At 51.6% G+C, this 21070-nt stretch overlaps 1 protein-coding gene across 1 annotated transcript; it reads right to left on the reverse strand.

The window, feature by feature from the left end:
- Nucleotides 1–3513: 3513 nt before the first annotated feature.
- Nucleotides 3514–20805, reverse strand: DDI2 (DDI proteasomal shuttling factor 2). Its single transcript, XM_084822401.1, has 9 exons — nucleotides 20611–20805; nucleotides 16107–16236; nucleotides 14553–14798; nucleotides 13743–13869; nucleotides 13137–13264; nucleotides 12088–12216; nucleotides 11837–11940; nucleotides 11061–11250; nucleotides 3514–5631 (listed from the first exon to the last, which is right to left on the reverse strand). Exons 1-9 carry the CDS (start codon nucleotides 20746–20748, stop codon nucleotides 3788–3790), a joined length of 3036 nt encoding a protein of 1011 aa, XP_084678527.1. The 5' UTR covers nucleotides 20749–20805; the 3' UTR covers nucleotides 3514–3787.
- Nucleotides 20806–21070: the final 265 nt, after the last annotated feature.

A 21070-nucleotide genomic window follows, 5' to 3' on the forward strand; every position in this document is an offset into this window, starting at 1 on the left:
GCTAAAGCCTGAGTTCGTACAATACATGAGTGAAGCCCAAGTCCTAGAAAAATGGGCAAATCCCTGTGGGAGGGGCAAGAAACACCCTTTTATTTCTCCCAACTTAAAGTGAACCCTGCTCTGAGGGCTCAGGGCGGTGGCAGTTTTTCCAAAAGATGAAGTCTTCTGCTTTTGTTCTTTTAAGTTAAGATCTAACCGGCTGAAGATTCTCATCAGCTCCGCTCCAATATAGGCAGGAGCCAAAGAGCAACGTTGGGAGCTCTAACCACCCAAGACAGGGGCTTCGGTTTCTGTGCCAGTCCAGAGATGGGCAAACATGCTCAGCACTGAGGGTCAAGACCTGAAATGTGAAACAAAACTAACCTGCATATTTTAGTTGCTTATCATTAGGAACGTGTTATTTCCTTCAGACTGGAAGACTGCAAAACTAACAGTTGCCTACCAGTTACTCTGTGAAAAGATCTTAGCAGCTGCACAGGTGCTGTAGCTCAGTGGTGGAGCCCCTGCTTTGCATGCAGAAGGTCCCAGGTTCAATCCCTGGCAACCTCACATGGGGCTGAGAAAGACCCTTCTCTTTGCTGCTCAGAACCCTAAACATTAACCTTGTTGGGAGAGAGTTTTCCCTCAAGTGGACATTTTAAAAAAACCAACCTGCAAGACTGTCTCTCTGGCTGAGTATGTGTGGCTTAACAGTCAGCCCACAGCACAGAAGGGCAAATCATCAGAGCAGACTGAACATACTAGAACTGGTAGCCACAAGGTAGGGAGGACTACATGCAGTAGGTGGTGGCGAGTGGTTTGTTTCTCCACACATCAGCAGGAGGGTGCTGTTGCTCTCAGGTCCTGCTTGTGGGCTTCCCACAGGTATTTTGTTTGACTATGCAGACAGAACGCTGGACCAGAGGCCTTTGGTCTGACCCAGCAAGGTTCTTACAGTGTGCCGCAAGATGCACAAGGGAAACGATGTTAGCTGTGCAAAAGCTGATTTCTTGGATGCAGCTTGACTTTCCTTACTGAAGGTTCGTGTACAAGTTGCTGGCACGAAGAAAGTGGTGGCTGCAACTCAAGCCTGCTTTTGCCCACTGCATTGATACTTGGGATTGCACTCTGTGCTTCAAATTTGTGGTGGTGCTGGTAAGAGGATTTCTGCATACTCAGAACTGGACTTCACTTCTTTGGGGGAACAGGAAGTTAACTACGTTCTGCACAGAACATCTTCAGAGTATCGTGTGTGACAGGTAAGTCTTATCCAGCCAAACCGCTCTTGTCCTTTACCATGTCAGCTTTCAACTCTATGTATTCTTTATGAGAATTTCCCTTTTCGTAAAAAATGGCAGGTAAGCACACTGGGCCATAAGAAAGCAAGAAAAAACACCCAGAAGCAACAGTCGGGTAATACCTTTATGAGGGTCAATTATGGCGCCACAAAGTAGTGAGCAAGCTTCAGAATTCTCCAGAACGCTTCTTCAGGACCGATGTTCAGCAAAACGTAAAAACAAGGGGGAGGAGGGTAGAGGAGTGAAAAAGATGTTCCCGAGCATGCTAAAACAGGGCTAGGTTGCCTTCTGAAAGATGGCGTGGAGGTGGTGTTTTGCAGACTTACAGCAACATCCTTTCAGGTAAGTCTGCCTTAATTATGTTTTCAAACTGCCCTTCATCCTTGCAGATACCAGGATGGTGTACAAAAGTGTGATCAACAAAGCCCTACAATATACAATGAAAACTACAAAACCACCACCTTAAAAAAGTCTAGCTATACCGAGTGGCAAAAAGCTCTCTGGTTGTGTCAAAGGGACAGAGAAATGGTGGTTGTTTCGTCCCTTGAAAACATAAAAGCCAACAGTTATTCTGATTAGTGCTGGGGCAGATCAAGTCCCACGGATCCCTAGCGAGGCAGAGAGCAAACCACGATCGTTCTTATATTAGCAGACTCATTTTTCAATGGAACATGTTTTCCTTTAGTTGTGCTCGCTGCTTCACAAAGGGACCTGTGAGGTCTGAATAGCACTAGGGACAGAATAACCACTGGCATCTCTGTATTTCCACTGTTTCTTTCAAGACTGCTTTGCAACCAGTGCTGTCTGTGTAACAAGATCTCCTCCACGCTATGGTTTAAACTGCAGATCAGGACTTTCTCACCATGTCCAGGAGCAGTTTTTTTGTCTCTCTCTTCCTCCCCTTTTTTCATTTCATATCCTCTTTATTAAGTGACTCCAGCTAGAGCTTGTTCATCATTAAACAGTGCTTTGGGGTGATGATTGCTTCAAACCAATGTAGCCACACATTGTTCTAGTGCACTGAGAACTAGATTTCACCGTTGCAATGTAAACAGAGTACAGGGGGCAGTGCAGTAAGATGACTGCTCAACTAAAACACCTGAGCTGCGAAGCAGCCAAAACAATACAGCATTAGATCATTTTAACCTGAGTCTCTTTCGATATGCAATGAGAACAACTTCAGGATTTTGCAGGGCCTAAAATGACCCGTTGAAGATAAAAAGCTGAATGCACCGGATGGGACTAATGCAATGCCTTTCCACCACAAATTTAATACCTACATAAGCCATTTCGAGATGAGAGGTCTGCTGGGAAAGACAGTGCTTCTCTCCTCAGAGTGGGAGAAGAGTTCTGCAGCCAAACCCATTGAGGCCAAGAAGTCAAATCCTCCACCACGTTAACACCAGAATGTCTTCAGGACAGGCTTAGTGTCTATTAGCACCACGTTCGAGACACCCCCACCCCCCAGTAAACCTAACACAAGCCAGGGGCACCTGGAACATTTTGGTAGTTGATGCGTTTTGTGCCCCCCCCCCCCCGCCCCCCAAGAGAGAGGCAAGAGTTTTGAAGTGCCCATTTCTGCCACAAAGGTTTGGTTCAGCCTGTGAACTCAGTGGTTATTCTTGCATCTTAAGTCACCAGTCTGACTTCTCATTGGCAAGACAGGTTAATTAGTCACAAAGCGTGGCACCAGGAACCCAACTCATGCAAAAAGTCAAATCTGCAAGCTTATAAATTCTGCTTGCACCAGTGCTGGCTCCAGGATTGAGGGGGAGGGTCCTCAGGAGCCCCACCCCCCCTTTAACCTGGATGAGGCAGCCATGCAAAAAGAGGATTCTCTCAGTTTGCCTCTGATACCTGTGGATGCTCCCTACAACACATGCATGACGGCACTCTTGGAGCAACCCTGTGAGCTCACCCATCGTCTGGAGATGGTCCTGGCTTGCACACCTCCCCCTCACAAAGCTGCACATGCCACATTTGTACGCATGCATGCCAGTTTCTAAATACTACTGTTTGCTAAGCAGGGTGGCAGTCCCAAGAACATCACCTGCGAGCATAAACCTTGCTGGCATAAATGGGGACTGGGCACAGAGCACTGATTCCTGCTCATGTGCAGCTCCCATGCTGCACATGAGCAGTGAGGCTTGCACAAGAGGGATGCTCTCTGCGAGATCATGTTCTGCAGCTTCTGCTTTTTCACCCCTAACCTTGCACCTTGTTCTAAAACCAGGTATTTAAATAAAAACTCTTTATTCCATTATACATTGCCTTAATAATAATAATTAAAAGCCATTGTGTCAATACAATACCAATATTTGCTTCTTTTAAAATGCCTAAATTCAACAAGGGAAACAGACAGAAGATACGTTGGCTGAAAATAAATGATCTTTTTTTCCTCTCTTAAAAAAAAGTACGGCTCAATCATCTAAGCAGGATATTCTATGCAGTCAAATAGACTCTTTAAAAAGGACGTACAGACCAGCAGTCAGGCTGTCTTTTCGTCATGGCTACGTAGGAACTACAATATTCTTGGCTAGCAAAATGAGAAGGGCAAGGTCTGCATTCCCACCAGCATGCGCCAAAGCCTCGGTGGCTTCCTGGGTTGTGAAGCCGGCCTGCACAATCTGATCAACAGCTGTGGGAGGAAAAACAGAAGGTCGAAGAGCAGCTGCAGGACCTGGAAATCCAACAGGCAGAGGCAGCGATGGCTCAGCCTGTCCTGCATTCAGCAGCCTCTGAACATCTGTATTTGAGGCGTCTGGCATTCCAGGTTCTTCTGCAAAAGGACTCCGAGTGCTCCAAGATGCAACCTGGCCCTGTACAAGGCTGGAAAAGAGAGGCTCGCCCTGCTCCAAAGCTTCACCACCTAGAACTTGGTCAGAGGATAAATGACGAGACAAGATTTCAGAGGGTTCACCATGATGGAGTTGATTTGAAGATGCCGAAGGGCTCAGAAAGACAGAGCTGCTCAAATCTGAAGATTCTTGAATGACAAGAGCATCCTGCCCACACCGCACAGCCAAACGGTGCATCTCCTGCACCTCAACATTCTCTGTTCCAGCCTCAAACAACGGCATCCCTGTTGACACTTCAACACCCATACATTCAGGAAGAGAGATTCTCACATCCTGGCTGTCTAGATATGTACATTCATGTTCCTCTTGAGAAATTTCATTGTTTGCCACTTGCTCTTCAGGAACAGCTGCTGACTGGTGGCCATCTTCCTGCTGAGAAAGGAAGTCCCGTTTGGAACTGACAACCAGAAGCTGATGGAGCTCTTTCAAAGCAGAAGTGAGGGAAATGCACGGATCTTCTGCCCGATCACTTGGCTGGCCTCCGGAAGAAACTGCAGAAATGCCAGCTGCAGCTGACATTCCCGTTGATTGAAAAGTTGTACTTCCAGACTGCATCAAATCACTTGCAGAAGGAGAGCCGACAGGCAAAGAAGACTTGCGCTTGGATGACTGCACCTCCATCATGGAGCATTCTGAGTTCACCACATCAGTCAACCCAACGTTGTGTTTATTGGAAGGATCATTGGCAGCAATAAGAATCTCCTCAGAGACATCCACTTCCATGAAGGTGTCACCTCCCGGGCACTTCTGCGATATGTGTTCTGGCCTCCTTCCCTCCCTAAAGGAAACCCCCATCTCCCCTTCCACAGCTCTTCCCTCGGAAAGGAAGTCATCAAAACTCTCCTCGGGATTAGCAGGCAATGGGGACAGATCTTCCCTACTGTTTGGCTCATTCTGTTCATCTAGAGATAGTACTTTTCCAGGTTTGCACGTCTTGAGATCTAAATGCAGCTCATGCATTTGATTCCGTTCCATGTCCTTTGAAAGCATGGGCATATCCTGTTCTTCTGTCAGTCTGAAAGCACTGGATAAGCTCCTTCCTCCTGCTTCAGCAGGAAGCTCCATACCAAGATTATCATCTTTAGCCCTAGACTTCTGCACACCCACACAAGCAACCGGTTTTTCAAAAGTGTTCTGTGAAGGGATAGCTGGGTTACGGCAGGATTCTGTTCCAGTTTTTTCAGCTGGGGAAGCATCGAAATTGGCAGAAGCAATGTGATCAGAAAGACTCAGTGGAGACAAAGGCTCTTTTCTTTCTAGAGTTACTGAGCATTCAAGAAGAGAATCCACAGACTTTACAGCTCTAGGACTAACAGTCTCGGCTTGACTGCCCTCATGGGAGCAAACTGAAGGAGCAGAGACTGAACGATCAAGTAATCGGCTTGTAGGGTTACTGGTCTTCAGACCTGTCTCTGGAAAACTGACTGGACATTTACATCCATCAGAAGTCGGTAACGATGGTGTTTCTAGTGAGGTAGTTTCTTTGTCACTATTCTCTGTACATGCGAGAGGAGAAAGAAAGAGAAAGATGGTGTGAAACCCTGGATATGGTCAAGGAGTATATAGCTTTTACCTGAGACATGGGGTGGCGGGGTAGTGCCCATTCACTAGCGTTACTGGGACTTGCTTTGTCATATACACATATGGACTTGGGACACCAGTGGACAATGCTCCTGCTTTCAGTGGCAGCCCAAGTCTGGTCACCTCAGAGAGTGAGAAAGAAGGGAAAGATGGCAAGCCATTTGTCTCCTCTCCTCTTAGAATGGCTTCCACCAGCCTTCCCAAATCTTGTGCCCTCCAAGTGTGTTGGACTACAACTCCCAGCACCCCTGTTGATGCTGGGATTTGTAATCCAAATCTGGAGGGCAGCAGGTTGGGGAAAGCTGGCCTAGGCCATTACGCAAGCGTACAAGAGAGTGGGCACCTGAATATGCTTATTTCCCTCTTCCTTCCGTTTCCCCACCTCACCCTTTTATATCACATCACTTGATTATAAACTGCCTTCAGTGCTTTGGCAGGAAGACAGAATAAAAATGTCGTAAAGAAGAACTGAGAATCAACAGCAACAAGACTATGGAAGGGTTTGCTTCTCTTTTTCCATTACTCAAGAACATGCTATCAGAAAAAGTTCAGGGGGGAAAATTACTTGAGTTAATATTTTAAGAGTCGGTTATAAATATCTAAATTGCTCATTTTCCTTCTTCCCAGAACAAGACAGGGAGGGAAAGAGGAGAAAGGATTCAGTTGTAAAGTAGCTGTCTTAAAGACACCTATACATCTTAAAGATACTTACTTCAACAAACTGACATAGTCTTTAAGGACCCCTACAGAAATGGCTTTTTGCTGGGCTAATGGTGAACCTTGGACAATCCTGTTAACACAACCCAAACCTTGCTAGCATGTTAGAGCATTCTCACGTGCTGCTTAGGAAGGTGCACAGTACAGGGTTAATTTGGGTATCTGTTCTCCAGTTAATTGGCTTTGCAAGTTAAGGCCACAGCAAGGGGTTACATGCTTACTCATTATGCATAGCAAAAAGTGAAACTGCACTTTGAACCTGGATCATTCAGCAAACCGAGAGTGTGGTATAAGCATCCAGTTCCAAGTCCTGCCTTGAATCTACTTGACTGAGAAAATCCAGGAGACAACACAACGCTTGCAATTTAATCTCCTCCTTTCTCCAGTTACCATTCCAGGCCAAAGATCTGACGAAGAGGCAAGCCTTAACCCTAAGAGACAGGCATTTAGAGTTCAGCTGCAGACGCCAAATTGCTGCTCTCAAGTTCCCCGAACCAAGCACATCTGCCAATGTTCTGCCTTCGCTGTGCGATCTTCTTCTCTCCAAGGCAGATGTGTGAACAGCGCACAAGATACAGGCCTGCTCCACACTGACCCAGTAAGACTCCAAGGTGGGAAAAGGGTCCCTTAAAATCCCCCCCATCCCCCTTTCAAGGAGCAAGGAGACTGAAGAGCTCGCAATACCTGGTCTGTGGCCCACTCCAGCGGCAGCAAACCCACATTACATGCATCAAGGCTTCTGGCGTTCTGTTTGGATTAGGAGACAAACACACCAAACTTGTGTTAGCAACACCACATGCACACAGCTCTGGTCTTGCAAACTCCCATGGTCATCATTGCCCTCTCCCTGCCCCCCGCCCCAGCTGTGCTTGGAATTCAATGCCTCCTGGTGTTGACATGTCCTCCAGAAGAAGCTCTCAGCTATCCTCATCTCCTCACTTTGTGCACAGACGGACTTCTGTCGTCTGTCAAGAAGCTGCTGCTCTCCAGTCGAGGTTTGGTCTGGGAGGACCATGGCTCAGGTGGGGAACCCTGCAGGGGCTGCTCCTGGTTCCTATTCTCATCTACTGCTGACTTTCTGTGCTCTCTGCCTCCTTTCTGCAACTTCTCTTCATTCTGCTTCTTTCCTCCAGTTTGTCAAATGGAACCAAGGCCAGACCTCAAAGGGAGCCTTAAGGGTGGCGGGGAAATAAAAGCATGCCGGGCTGCACTAGGCGAATGCAGAGGATTTCAACTGAGATGGGAAGCCAGGATTTCAGGGAACTCCTGGGTTGCCCAGCCACCCTTGTCCATAGGTCTGTGGCTCCATATCCAGGAAACACTGGCGAGCCAGTTTTGCACTAAGCTCCCTGGCCAAGCTTCTGTGACAACATAAAACAGGCCACAACCGGAAGCCAACTGCTAGCTGTGCAACTCTCCTGCTTCTGGGCTGGGTCTGCTTTCCTCTCTGCCTCCCTGCCGTCCAGACCTTGCTGCTCTTCGAGAAAGCAGATCTCCTTCATCTTCCTCTTACACGAGGAGCTGGCTCTGGCTACTGAACGTGTTTGAACATGCAGGCAGCGCTTATGCCCACAAATCTCTCATCGCAGCAGGTCCCTAGAAGTCTGCGTCTCTGTAATCTGCCGCCAAAATCAAGATTCAATAGGGCTTGAGAACTAGATGGGAGCACGGATAGCGCTGGATGGTTTCTGTCCTAATCTGGAAATGCTACGTCTTTTTTGCAGAAGAAATTATTTGGACAATAGTCCAAAAGATGCATACAACATAGATTTCCTCCTCTAGGCTCGGACTCATATGTGACAAGCCCAAATCTTTAGAAGATGGCTGGGATGGAGAAGGGAGACAGACATAACAGCATGGTTCCCAATGCAGTGGTGGCATGCGAAAGACCAGTTTTCAGATGCAATTCAAAAAACCATCTGTGAACACCTGATGCTGCAGCACTGCTGAAGCTGAGCCAATGTGCTGGATGGGAGGCTGCTAGGAGCCTCATATGAAAACATAGTCATACTTTTTCTTGCAAAGTATTCCCTGTCAAGACACCTGAATGTGGGCAAAGACAGCTCAGAAGTAGTGAGATCACTGCTTCCTAAATCAAGCCCAGTTTGCTTTGGAAAAAAGAAAAAGAGAAGAAAGCGTTGGACTGGCCTTTGGTGCCCCAGACCAGAACATGGTCAACAGCTTTCCAGATCACCAGCCAGCCAGGCCCAGTGCCAACACCCAGCAGGGCTGGGCAAATGCTGGGGCCCCCTACTCCAGGCTCCTCAGAACACCCCCTTCTTTTCCCAAAATGCAATGTGATGGAAGCACTAGTGCATTATGGGAATAAAAAACAACCCAGCTGCTACTGTAAATAAAGGTAGGGGCTGCTCACCCAGATGCCCAGGAAGGCAACCTGCTGAGAGCTCCCAACACTCTTGTGTTGGCCCTGCAGCCAGGAGGTTCTCCAGCAGTTTGCCTGGCTGACGTTCTGCAGTGCTGCGTACTCTCTCCCCAAGTGCAGCTCTTCAAGGTGGGCAGCTGAGGTCTAAACAAAACGCAAGACTAAACTAGATCTGTTAAAATGGGAGCTTTAATGTCAGAACAAATGTGTAAAGCAATTTCCTTGGCACTCCGTTTAACACAAACTGTAAGAACTGGGGTGGGGGGAGTTCTGACTCCTACAGGAGGACACACAGGGATCTGCGGTGGGCCAGGCATCCTGAAGCCAGGTGACGCCTTCTCAGCCTCATTCTCTCTTCCCGTTGCCTGACTCGGTCCTCTTGGAACAATCCAGCTGCGACTGACATTTCCGAAGGGGAGGAGGTTGGTGAAGAGTCAGTCAGATTTCTTTATTTTAAATGACTAAAATGGCCAAGTGGCTTGGATTCCTCATCTACTTTTATTTAGTTTTATGTACGCTATTCTGCAGTGCACCCAATTTCCAGGTGGGGCATCCTAGTTTGGTTTGTGAGGGGGTGTCAGGGGCTCCTTGGAGGCCTCTCTCAGTCTAATCCAGTAGCTAAGTCCAGACACAGACAAAGGAATTCCTTTCCAAGCTTTATTCTTCTTTTACAACTTAACAACTCTACAGGTAGCAACTAGATCTGAGCAGCAGAGTACCTATGCCCTAAGTTGGAACAGTTGGTCCCCGTTTGAAAGGGAATTACTGGCAGACCCCTGAACTTAAGGACTAGGGAGAGTCCCTCCCCTTTTCCCTTGGATCCTCGGGGCGCAGCTGTTTGCGCGCCAACCTGGCACTTCGCCTCCTTTCTGCGCCCTCCATTTGGCGCCGCTCTCTGCGTCGGCATCGCACGTCCACCAAGTCTGCTATCCGCGCTCGGTCACTGCCTGGACTGCTATCTAATCTAGGAATGCTGGTGGGAGGAATCTCCGTCAGCTGTGGGCCCTGGGAAAGAGGAGCGCGCTCCTCTCCCAGGAGCGACTGCTCTTCCTCAGAATCAGAACTACTTGGGGATTCTATGGGCTCAGTGTCCACCCTGACAGGGGGGAACGATCCTGCCTTTGGCCAAGGAGGGGGCCTCTGGTGCCTTCTCAGTGGGCAGGTGGCAGCCAGCATGGCTACCAAAATGGATTCAGACCTGTGTTCAAATCCACTTGGCGGCATTGGGAAAATCAGTGTTTTTCAACCTAAACTACTTCGCAGCACTGTGGTACGCCTGAACCACTACTCGAAGTCCTTGGCAAATGGGGTAGAAACATAGCAACAATTCTAGTAAAGAACAAATAGGGCTGTAATTTTTAATTGTTAATTGGTTAGATTTTAAAGGCTCTAAAATTGATTAATCAACTGAAAAGACACCCTCAATTGGGCAACAAATTATTTTTAAGTTAATGTTTTAAGACACAAGTACTTCTAGAAACCGAGCAGCAGACACCATCTCCTCTCCCCGTTCAAGACAGCGCAACACTGTCGTGCAACATCTGGAACAGCTTTCTCCAACCTGGCATCCTCCAGCTGTGCTGGACTACAACTCCCGTCACCTCCAATGGCCCCCTGGATTGGGATGACAGGAGTTGCAGTATATTACACCTGGAGAGCACCGGGTTGGCAGAGGCTCATTTAGGGTCAAAGGAGGCACGCTTTTTTCTTCAGAACAGCTGCTTGAATTACACGGAAATATAAAAATCAGTTTAAAATCATTTGATCATTTAATTAAGACTTATCAGCCCTAGTAAAGAAAAGCCATCGGTGGTTTAAATGCTACCATTACCATATCAGGGCCCAAACTTTATATACCTGGCTGTACCCCCAAACGTGGGAGCGGGTCTGAATGTGTGCAGCCAATTGTCTCCTTGTTATTCCATAAGCACATGCCACAAAACTGCTTCTGATTTGTCAGGACTGGCCAATTACTGCCCTCTGTCTGCCCCCCCCCCCCCCGCTCAATTCCTACAGACTGGCAGCTCCTAACATACATGCCGCCTTCCAAGTCCCACACAGCCCTTTCCCACAACGTCAGTGCATCCAGGAAACAGCGGCATCCAGACAATTCTAGGAAGCGTACGTAGGGAGCCCTGCAGCGAGAAGCAGGAGGCTTCTGCCCACAGGGGAGGCGGGGCTCCTGACACTCTGCCATCCTCGCCCTTCCCTTCCTCCTCCTCTAGCCCGTAGCCCTCGCAGTACCTGCTTCCTCGACGGACTTCTGCAGGGCTTCTGCCAGTTCCTGGTCTGCGATCTCCTCGGGCCGCACATCCTCCCGCCCTGCCCCATAAGCCAGCCTCGCACACTCGGGGAGTTCCCCCTCAGGCAGGAAGGTCGTCTGAGAGCCAGTGGTGCCAATCACCAGGACATTCTTCTTGAGATCTATAGAACACTGGGGGCCAGGGAGCCGGGAGCAAGAAGCGGAGGTAAAAGGCCAGTTTGGACAAGACACCGGGCGAGCCCCAACTCCCATCATCTGTGACGCGACACCAAAGTGCACACAAGCAGCGGCTTCAAACGTGCCTGGAAAAGCACAGAGCAGAGACTGCAGAGGAAGTACTCCCCACAACCTCCCCTGCACACAAGGGGAGAAGGAGAATCAGTTCTCAAGTGGGCCACCGAATGGAACTGTCTTAGGTGAAACAATGAATCTCTTTTGTGATCAACCAGTTGGCTTGAAAGTTGAGCTTTTTGGCCACTAAGGTTTACAGAGCATAAGAAAGCCAACATGGAGAAAAGGGCTAGACAACCTGGTGCCCTATAGATGTTTGGACTACCACTCCCAGCATCCGTGCCCACTGGCCATGCTGGAAGGCACAGATCTGTATGGTTTTTATATATGGTTTGTCGACTATACTGATGCAAGCTGCCTTGAATTATTTAGATGGGGTACACTTTTTTTACCAACCCCTCTCCACCACTCAGTAGCCACTGACTGTTTCACAGCAAGCAGCCCCCCACCCCCGCATCCGCCTTACCTGATGTCTCTTCAGCATATCGAGTCCCAGGAGCATGTCCATGGGCTGCTCCTCTAAGATGGAGAACGAGCAAGGCAGGAAGTCCCCTTCAATCTGAACCTGAGCTAAAAGCAGCAGGAGAGCGAAGAGCCGCCACATTATCCCTGGGAATGCCCCAGCCCTGCCAGGAAGGACGCCACCCCCCTCGTGTGCAGAGAGCTCGGAAGAGCCAGCTCAGCAGAATCCTGCAGGGCCAGCCCCGGACCACTTACCGAGGTGCACCCGGCCGATGATCTTCTGGGTGCCCACACCTTTCGCGATGCCTGCCCATCGCCGGTCCACCAGACGCATGATGTTGCACCTCTCCGCACATGCTTGGCTCATAATGGTCATCTGCGCACCTGCCAGAGATAACAGCGGCCATCGTTTAAAAATGATGCACACACATTATAAACCTTCTGTTCAGGATGGAAAAAGACGGGGGGTCCATGGGAATGCTGCCCTCTCTCTTCCCACCACGGTCATTTCCTCACTTGACTCGGGGAAATGTTTGCATCAGGGCACAAAGTTCTCACAGATGCAGGAAAAAATTAAGTGGTAAGTAGACACAACAAAAGTCAGAAGTAACGCAGCTTTCTTCCAACTCATTGGGAAGAACCCAAATCGTTTGTTTCACTGGTGTAGCTGCAGACACAACGGCCCATCCAGCCCAGAAGGATCTGCTCTGAGGCCTCGGGGGAGCTGCTGCCAGCCACACAGCCGTCCTGCTGCCTCACACCTCTCTTAAACTGCAGGTGCCCAAGGACTGGACCAGTGAGCCTCTTGCAGGCAAAGCAAGCACTCTGCCTCATGACCTCCGGCCCCACTGCCCAGAAGCAGCTGTCTGCCTACTGATTCGGACTATGGTGCTCAGTATTGTATACTCTGACTGATGGTGGCTCTCCAAGGTCTCTTCCACAGCTTTGCTACCCAGGATCCTTTCAACTGAAACTTGGGCCTCCTGCAGGCAAATCAAGTGCTCTTCTCCTGAGCGAGGGGCCTCCCTCCTGCCAGCTCTATGTATGAAGCTGCCTTAACACAGAGCCAGTCCATCCAGCCCAGTTCTCTGGCAAAAGGTTCTTTCCCGTCATGTGCTCCTGACTCCTCCTTTTTACTGGAGACACCAGGGGCTGAGCCTGCATTCTCCTGCATGCAAAGCAGGTACCCTGCCACATGGCAGGCATACAGCCTGAACCACCTGCCACAGGTCCAAGAAGAACAAAGTGAAGAGCAGGAAGGGGGAAGGAAGAGACCTTTTCCCAGAAGCAGGGGGAAAACAGACCTGAGTCCACAAAGGCTTTCACCGGGTGCCCATTGACTTTGCAGTTGATGTAAAGCATCACCACCTGACCGAAGCTCTCCGGGGCCTCCTCCATGGCGATTGTCATGTTCTCCTCAATGTTTTGCTGCCTAGAGCCAAGGTCAGCACAAGGTTAAGAGGGTTCCCCACCCGTGAACCCTGCCAGACTGGGCAGAGGCGCAGCCTGAGAAGCCCTCCCTCCTTCCACCCTCGCCAGGAAACAGACTTGGGCTTGAGGGACCCCCACCCTGCTCAGAATGAAGATCCTGTGTTGCTGAGACTGCTCAATGGCCTACCACCATGGAACACCAGATGCCCATTTTCCACAGATGGCTCTTCCACTCTCTCCGCCTTTGCCCAGTGAGGCTTTCTTCTCCCACTCTCCAACAGCAACTGGGGAACTGATCCCCCATTTAAAGGCCAGCCCATATTCAGGCAGGGACAAAGCTGCACAGAGACCATCACACTGGAGAAAGCTCTACTAGCTGGAGGCAACGTTGCCTCCCTCACTCCAGGTTTAAGCCAGATGCACAAATGTGTGTCTGCCCCCACCGGTGGCTCCAAGGCCCCTCTCTACGGGTTTGCTACCTGATGTCCTCTTCGATCTTGGCCTGAGCCTCAAGATCAAAAGGGTCCGCAGAGAACAGACGGATCCTCTCCTGCTCCCGGCGGGCTCGATCCTGCTGCTGCTCTACCAGAACTCGGGTGAACTTCTCTAAAGTAACAAAAAGCACTTGCAATGATGATGATGATGACAGTTAATGTTTAGCAGCCCCTTTAACACTCAAAGTGCCTCGCATACATTATCTCGCAATCCCCCTCCAGTTCTGGTCAAAGACTGACACTACCTGCCACTTCCAAAACCATCTGTGTTGTCTGGAACGAAGCAAAACCCACAAAGCTGAGCGATCCCTCCTCAGCTGAGGACAGCTACTAGACTAAGGCTCCTCCCGCTCTCCTACCTGCCTGCGCTGCATTCTCCGGACCAAGAAATAAGATGCCTTCCGGCAAGTCGCACTGGAGAAACCCAAGTGGCTAACCAGGGGCGCAGATCCTCAGAAGATCCCAGGCCAGCACTCTGTGGTTCCCCAGACAGCCATGCCCCCTCCCCCCCCCCGACTACTGATAGTTTGGTGCAGTCTCCCCGGCTTTGGCGCAGTCTCCCCACCCTCTGCCTTCTAACAGGTTGAAATGCCTCTCCACAGGCCTGCTTACTGGCAGGAAGAGCTTGAAGCTGAAACACGATACTTTGGGGGGCATTCTGGCCCCACCCACCAGTGGAATGAGGACCCCAAGCACTTCTTCAAAATGGAACTCCGCCCTTGGGCTGAAAGACATTCAGCACCCTGGGCTAAAGCTTCCTTCTCTGACACTAGCACCCTGCAAGGGGATACTCACCAAGGTCCCCGCTGAGCAGAGCCTCCGCCAGGGGTGGGTTGCGCTCCTTCAGCAGGGAGAGCTCGTGTGGGTTGGCCAGCAACATGTCCCGCAAGAGCCCCGGGTTATCCAAGCCCTGGGGGGAGGAGGGGAGCTCGGGGGGGGACGGGTGGGGGCCCGGGGCAGGCTGCTGTTGCAATGGCGGCTGGGGCAGCTGGGCAGACGTCCCAGGCACCGTGATGCTGCTAAAATCTATCCTGGGCAAACCTGGGTGGGGGAGAAGTTAACATAGTTATGATTCCATCCTGTGGAAAAGCCAGGTTTCTCCTGCATGCGTGGCTTGGCTTTGCACAAAGCCATCTGTGTTTCAGATCCCCACTTCCCATTAGCAAATTCAAATTAGCAAATTAAGATAAGTGACACCAGAAGCCGCCTTACTGAGTCAGATCCCCCTGGGTCCATCTTGCCCAGTATTGTCAACACTAACTGGAAACCATGGCTCTCTGGGGTTTCAGGCAGGAGTCCTTCCAGCCTAACCCAGCTCACTGGACCCCTTTTGAGATCCACCATCTTCCACCTTCAAATTGTAATAAAAACTTGACATTGGGGCTAGAAAAATCCCTGGTGTTGGGTTCTTAAAAACGGGGTGGCTACTAAGAATGAAAACGTCTCCTCTTTCCTGTTCAAGTGTTGGCTTGCAGAGTTTGCAATGGTTTTGCAGCCTGGGTCTGAGCAGACGCAAATGCTAGCCCTGGAGTCAAGCAGTGCAGCCACTGGAGGGCTATGGCTCAGTAGCAGAGCCCCTGCTTTGCATGCAGGAGGCCCCAGGTTCGATCCCTGGCAGCATCTCCAGATAAGGCGGGAAAGATCCCTCTTAAATCCCAGAAAGCCATGGCTGCCAATCAGTGCTGACAATACTGAGCTAGATGGACCAATGGTCTGACGCAGTATAAGGCAGCTTCCCGTGTTCCTAGCCATGACAAGGCGGCCTGAGGCTTGCAGAGCATGCCCTGTCTGGCAACTGCAGCCCTTCTGCAGGCGACTAGTGTGCTGGTCAGCTGGCTGCTGTTAGTCCAGCCACGCTGGCAGAATCAGCGCAGGAGGGAAGACCAGGCGAAGAAGTGCAGCGATGGCAGCACAGCAGCTTCTGGGCTAGCAGGTCCCTCTGCTATGAGATACCTTCCTCTTCGCTGCCGGGTTTGTGACTCCTGTCTCTGGGGAAGTGGATACCCGGATACACAGTTTGTACTGTGCGAGTACAAACTCACACAGATTATCTCAGCAGACAAGAGTGGGGGACCAGGAGCGTCTGTAATGGAAGGTGCATGGGACCATGGATGGTTCCCAACGCAGGAGGGCCGGGGCTCGGGGGAATTTGCTGGCCTACTCCACAGTTTAATTAACTGTGGCCTGAAATTGAATTACAGAGCTGCTAAAGTAACTGTCATTGGCCAAATTAATTGCTCAAAGAATCAATCTATTTGAAGTGCAGCATGACCTTGCTCCTGTAGGCAATGCAGGCAATGGAGAAGCCTCAGGACGGGGAGGACGGGGTGAAGAGGGGGCATTTCTCACCAGGAAACGGTGCTGGGGGGCGCACCTCCGCATTCTCCACTTGCTGCAGTATCACCACGTCTCCATCTTTCAAGCCATAAGAAGCCAACGACCGGTGGTTGTCAGTTAGCGGGCGCTCTGCATAGACAATCTAGGAGAGAAGCAGAGGCTAGTAAGAAACACACACTCTTGTTCAGAAGGGTACACCACATAAACGTTATCTTCCACTGGCCAGGATGCTCGCAGGAAGAGAGACATCCACTGGGACCTATGAGCAGCTGGCCAGGGTTGGTCCTAAGGGATAGCCAGAATTGCAACAGAGAATATATCACCTATGCAAAAAGCTATGAGGACTAAAGGTTGAGAGGCGCCTAGCATATGGAAAACCCTTCCACATTTTTCTGAGAGGCTCAACAAGGGTGTATTTCATATTATGTATTTCATTGTTGGAAGCTGCCTTGGGAGGACTTCTGCCCTGAAAGGCGGCCAAGAAATATTTTAAATAAATAAAGTTGCAGCTCCTGTTCTCCTTCTCTTAGCTTATGTCAAGCCAAACGTATATCACACTGTTCTGACATGACAACTGTTTTGGTCCATGAAGCCTACACTGGATACTAGTGGGGGGGGGGGGGGGCAAGCCAACACACACAGCCATGGGAAGTATCAGTTGTCAAGCGAGTGCCTGATGCCCACAGACCGCACTCATATTTGAGACAGCTGTTCTGCAGCGAACGTTGCAGTGGGTGGCTGGAAGGATACACCCTTCAACAGCCTCCGAGCTGCAGGCTTTATTACGGAGCAGGCCCGCCATGAATTGCTTTCACTAAAATATAACATACAACTCAGCTTTTTAATCTGCAACTTAATGGAGGTTAAGCTTTCTCTTCTAGGCAACTGGCTTTCAACGTGCCCTACGAACAGCACAAGGCATAGATTGAGCGAGGCCAGCCCAGCCCAGCAACTCACACCAACTCATACTGCTTGCAGAGAAGGCCAGTTCAATGGCTCTTCTCTGAACCAATTCAGGATATATGACACACACTTGGGAGGCTCTCAGCAGTTAGCTCCCTTTGCGTCCAGGGAGTGGCTTCCCTCCTCAGTCCCAGGACACCATTACAATCTGGCAGAGAGAACCACCTGGCAGGATAAATGCACCCACGTACACATCACTCATGAAGGAGCAAGATGGGAATACAAATGCAGCTCCTCCAGATCCACCCACACATTTCAGCAATCTGGTCTGACTGGCACAGAGGACTGTAGGCAAGCCGGTTCTGTTAGCAACAGGATCCACCCGTCAAGGGAGCCATCAGGAAATCCAACAGAGGTGGCTGGGGTTCCAGTATTTCGTGCCATCTGACCAATTCCCAAGCGGCTGCCCACCTCAAAATGTTGCCGAGTCTGCTTCCCAACTTCTCCAGCCATCAGCCCCTTCTCATCAGCACCCTCTCACCCCCACAATAAGGAAGACATATGGACCTTTTCACCTGGCACTGCTACTTGATCAGTTTGCATGGCAGAGAACCACCACTGTACAGAAAGAATTGAGACACAGCTAGATGACAAGGAAGGGGAAAGACACCAAGGACCCAGGGCAGGGGCTAGCAAGGCCCCGCTCCAAGAGGTCTCCTGTGCTCCTTGCAGATGTCCTTTGGGCACTGCTTGCAAACAGGTACAGCTGCAACATAAGGAAAGATGGCGACTCGCAAGGGAGGGGGAGCACAGCCATTCGATAGCAGAGAGCACCCTGACAAAGTGGCAGAAGTTGGTTTTGCGAGCTGACTGAGGCTCCCTCCTGAGAAACAAGGATCTGGGCAAAACATCAGAGAGCTGCTGCTGCCTGCCAGAAACCTGCTCCATGGTGTTTACTGCTTCCACACAGGAAGCAGCGTAGCCATGGAGGCGAGTACTGCATGGACAAGGCAAAGAATTCACAGCATCCCACAAATCTTAAAATAGACTGTCACGATATTCTGGCGCAAGAGACGGGAAAAGGCCTCATGCTGCCACCCAAGAGGAGCTGGACTCTCACCTCGGGCTGCCTGCCAGGTTGTTGCCACATTCAGAAAGCTCCTGTTCATCGCAACAGACGTCAATGCTAGCACAAGGGTCTTTTTCACCCAAGGAGGATGCCCCCCCCCGCCTCAGTTTCAAGAGATCTCCAAGGGCAGTATCTGCAAATTCCCCCAGGATTCCCACCCTCCACACTCCTAAGAATCATTACGCCTTTCCCCTAGGGGATGCTACTCTGTTTTTTTTCTCTTCTGGCTTCTCAGCTGTGGCAATCAAAGAGGCTATTGAGGATCCAGTTTCCCTGGATGATTAAAGATCAGTAGCACTCGTGAAGCCTTTTACAAACAAGAGAGAGGTTAAGGGACATGCCCCAAGTCATGCAAGGCCTCAGCAACAGCATCAGCTCTTGGTCCATAAAAATGACATGTTTTGCTTCATGGGATAGGACAACAGTATCTGCAAGCCTGAAACGAAGGTGGCGTTTCACAGATCAGCAACAGCAGATGTTGGGTGTGGATTGTCACCAACCAGCTAGCAATTCCAGCTAGTCAGACGACAGCAGCTGCTCAGATAACAGCATCGAGGTGGTGCAGTGGGCCCGGGAGCTGCTCATGCTGAGAAGACTGATAGGTTCAGACCTTTGTGCACTTGTAATGCTGCATAACCCTGACCAAAGTTTAGTATCTTTTATAAAATTGGGCCAAGATGGATGGAAGCATGGAAAGGGCAAACTGTAACCAAAAAAACGAAAGCAAGAGGGCTCCCATTGGAGCGGCGGAGTCCTGGACTCAGGTGCCACATGGATACATCACTACCTCCGTCTCCTCAGCTGCAAAACAGGAGTATTAATGGTTGATTCTAACAAGTTGCTTTGAGGAGAGATAAATAAGGGCTGAAAGTAGAAAACATAATTAAGAGCACTTCATAAAGTAAAATCTGACTGCAGGGAGGAATCCCTCCTGGTGTCAGAGATGGCAGGAGCCAGATGACATCTCGGAAAATCATTTCAGCCGTCCCCATGATGCTCTGTCTCAAGCTGTGCTTTAAAGGAATGAAGGAAACTCCTGCAACAGCTTAAAAATGGCCAAGGCTGTTCCTCCTCTCAAACTGCTGCCTTGCCAGCCAGGAAACATTTCTTGGCGGAGGTACCTGAGGCAAGAAAAAGTCACCCTGTAACAATCACTGGTATAGAGGTGCCGAGAGCTGGAAAAATGTGATGCCAGCCTGATACACTGCTCCGCTGTACAAAACTTAAATGCATGAAGCAGAAAGTAAAACAAGAGACAAACAAGCCACGTCCCAAGGCCAACGCCATCACTGCCCTTTGAGATATCAATGTAAAAAGAAAGAAGTAAATACTGGCCCAGAAGGCAGTGGGCTTTCAACTGGACAGGGTGCATGCTCAAGGCCCCGGCCCCCAGCCCTAAGGAGGCCCCTGTGCAGTTTAATGTTCCCTTTAGATTAATCTATTCCAAATTCCCCATCGTCTCTTGCACTTATAAATGGTAAACCAGCAATAGCTGACTATCTTCATTTCAAACTGTACAGCACCTAGCGTGTTCCTTTAAGTCTTCGTAGAAAGACTATCCTCAATCATCGGACTTGCCAGCCCTCTGGCGAGGGGCAGGGGCCCTTGGAGCCTGAGGGTATTCACATGACAGTAACAGTCCAGCCTCTCTTTGCTGGGGCTTTTTCTGCGGTGAGGGAATGGGCTAAATGCACTTCATGGCCAAGCAACCCCTTGGCATGCACAAGGTCCTGGAGAAAGACCCCCACCGGAAATGCTAGAGTGCCCTCGCCAATCAGGGTGGGCCTCCCAACTTGGAGCTTCGAACGTAAAATGTTGGACTTCAGTTCCCATCTGCCCCGAGGTATCAGCACTCCCCCCCCCAATACAACTGCACCATAGCCGCCCCCCCCCCCCCCGGAGCCTCCAAGACGTTTCCGACCACAGCTCCCCTCGCCCCTGACTACTGGCCCTACGCTTGCTGGTGGGCGCTGGGAGCTGCTGTCTAACACAGCGGAGGGGCCCAGGCTGGGGAAGGCTGACGTAGGGCAGGAAGGAGATCTCCAGGCGCGCTGGCCGCGTTCCTGGCCACGGCTGGCCTGATGCTGGCCGGGGCGCTGGGAATTAAAGCCCCGGAGCTCGGCCGCCCGCCCGCCCTGCGCTGGAGCTGAGCGCCTCCGCCGGCGTCGCCGGGCCCGCGGGAGCCGCGGCCCAAACCAGCAGGAAGGCCGCAGGCTCTGGAGCAGGGCGGCACCGGCGCCCTCCAAACGCTCCCGCAATCGGCGGCCGGCGGCCGCGCTGGCTGGCGATGCCGGGCGCCCATCGAGCGAGCGCTCCGCGGGGCCCCGGAGGCGCTGGGCCCCGACTCCCGCGCCGGCTGCAGCCTCCGCAGGCCGGCGCGCTCCAAGGGCTTCAGGCCGCGGGCGGGCGGGCGGCCGGCCGGGGATGATGGGGGCCGGGATGCCGCGGCCTCCGCGCCCGGCCTCGCCCGCAGCCCGCGCTGACCTGGCTCTCGGCGGCGGGGATGCCGGACTCGAGCTCGCAGAGCGCGCGGAAGTTCTGCAGCTCGAAGTCCGCGTCCACCTGCAGCGAGAAGGTCAGCTCGGAGCGGTCGCGCCGCAGGCAGAACACCGTCAGCAGCATGGCGGGGCCGGCGCGGGGGCCGGATCCGCCTCGCGGCCGGAAGCGCCGCGGCGTCGCGAAGGGGCGGGCGGCGGCGCGGCCACGCCCCCCCCGGCCGCGACGCGCGGGCGGGGCGGGGCGCCGCCAGGGGCAGGCGCGCGCCCGGCGCCCCCGCAGCCCCGCCCCAGCCGAGGGCGGCGCGCCTGCTCCCGCCTCTGCGCGGCCCGGAAGGCGGCGGCGGCGGCGCCCGCTCACAGCCGCCCGGCGGGCCCCGTCCCCGGGGAGAGGAGGCCGGCCCGGTGCCGCAGTCGGCGGGCCCGGCTCGTAAGAAGCGCGGGCGGCG

Source organism: Heloderma suspectum, chromosome 15 (assembly GCF_057233095.1).
Source record: "Heloderma suspectum isolate Gila_16-S chromosome 15, 16-S_ref, whole genome shotgun sequence".
NCBI lineage: Eukaryota > Metazoa > Chordata > Lepidosauria > Squamata > Helodermatidae > Heloderma > Heloderma suspectum.

What these genes read in the sequence shown, in the direction of transcription:
- DDI2 (XM_084822401.1), bottom strand. Translation starts at nt 20,748, where the DNA reads ATGCTGCTGACGGTGTTCTGCCTGCGGCGCGACCGCTCCGAGCTGACC. An exon ending in TCTGCTCAGCGGGGACCTTG is followed by an intron (nt 13,870 to 14,552) that starts GTGAGTATCCCC and finishes TTGTTACTTTAG; the next exon opens with AGAAGTTCACCCGAGTTCTG. An exon ending in GAAAGCCTTTGTGGACTCAG is followed by an intron (nt 12,217 to 13,136) that starts GTCTGTTTTCCC and finishes TATCTCTGGCAG; the next exon opens with GTGCGCAGATGACCATTATG.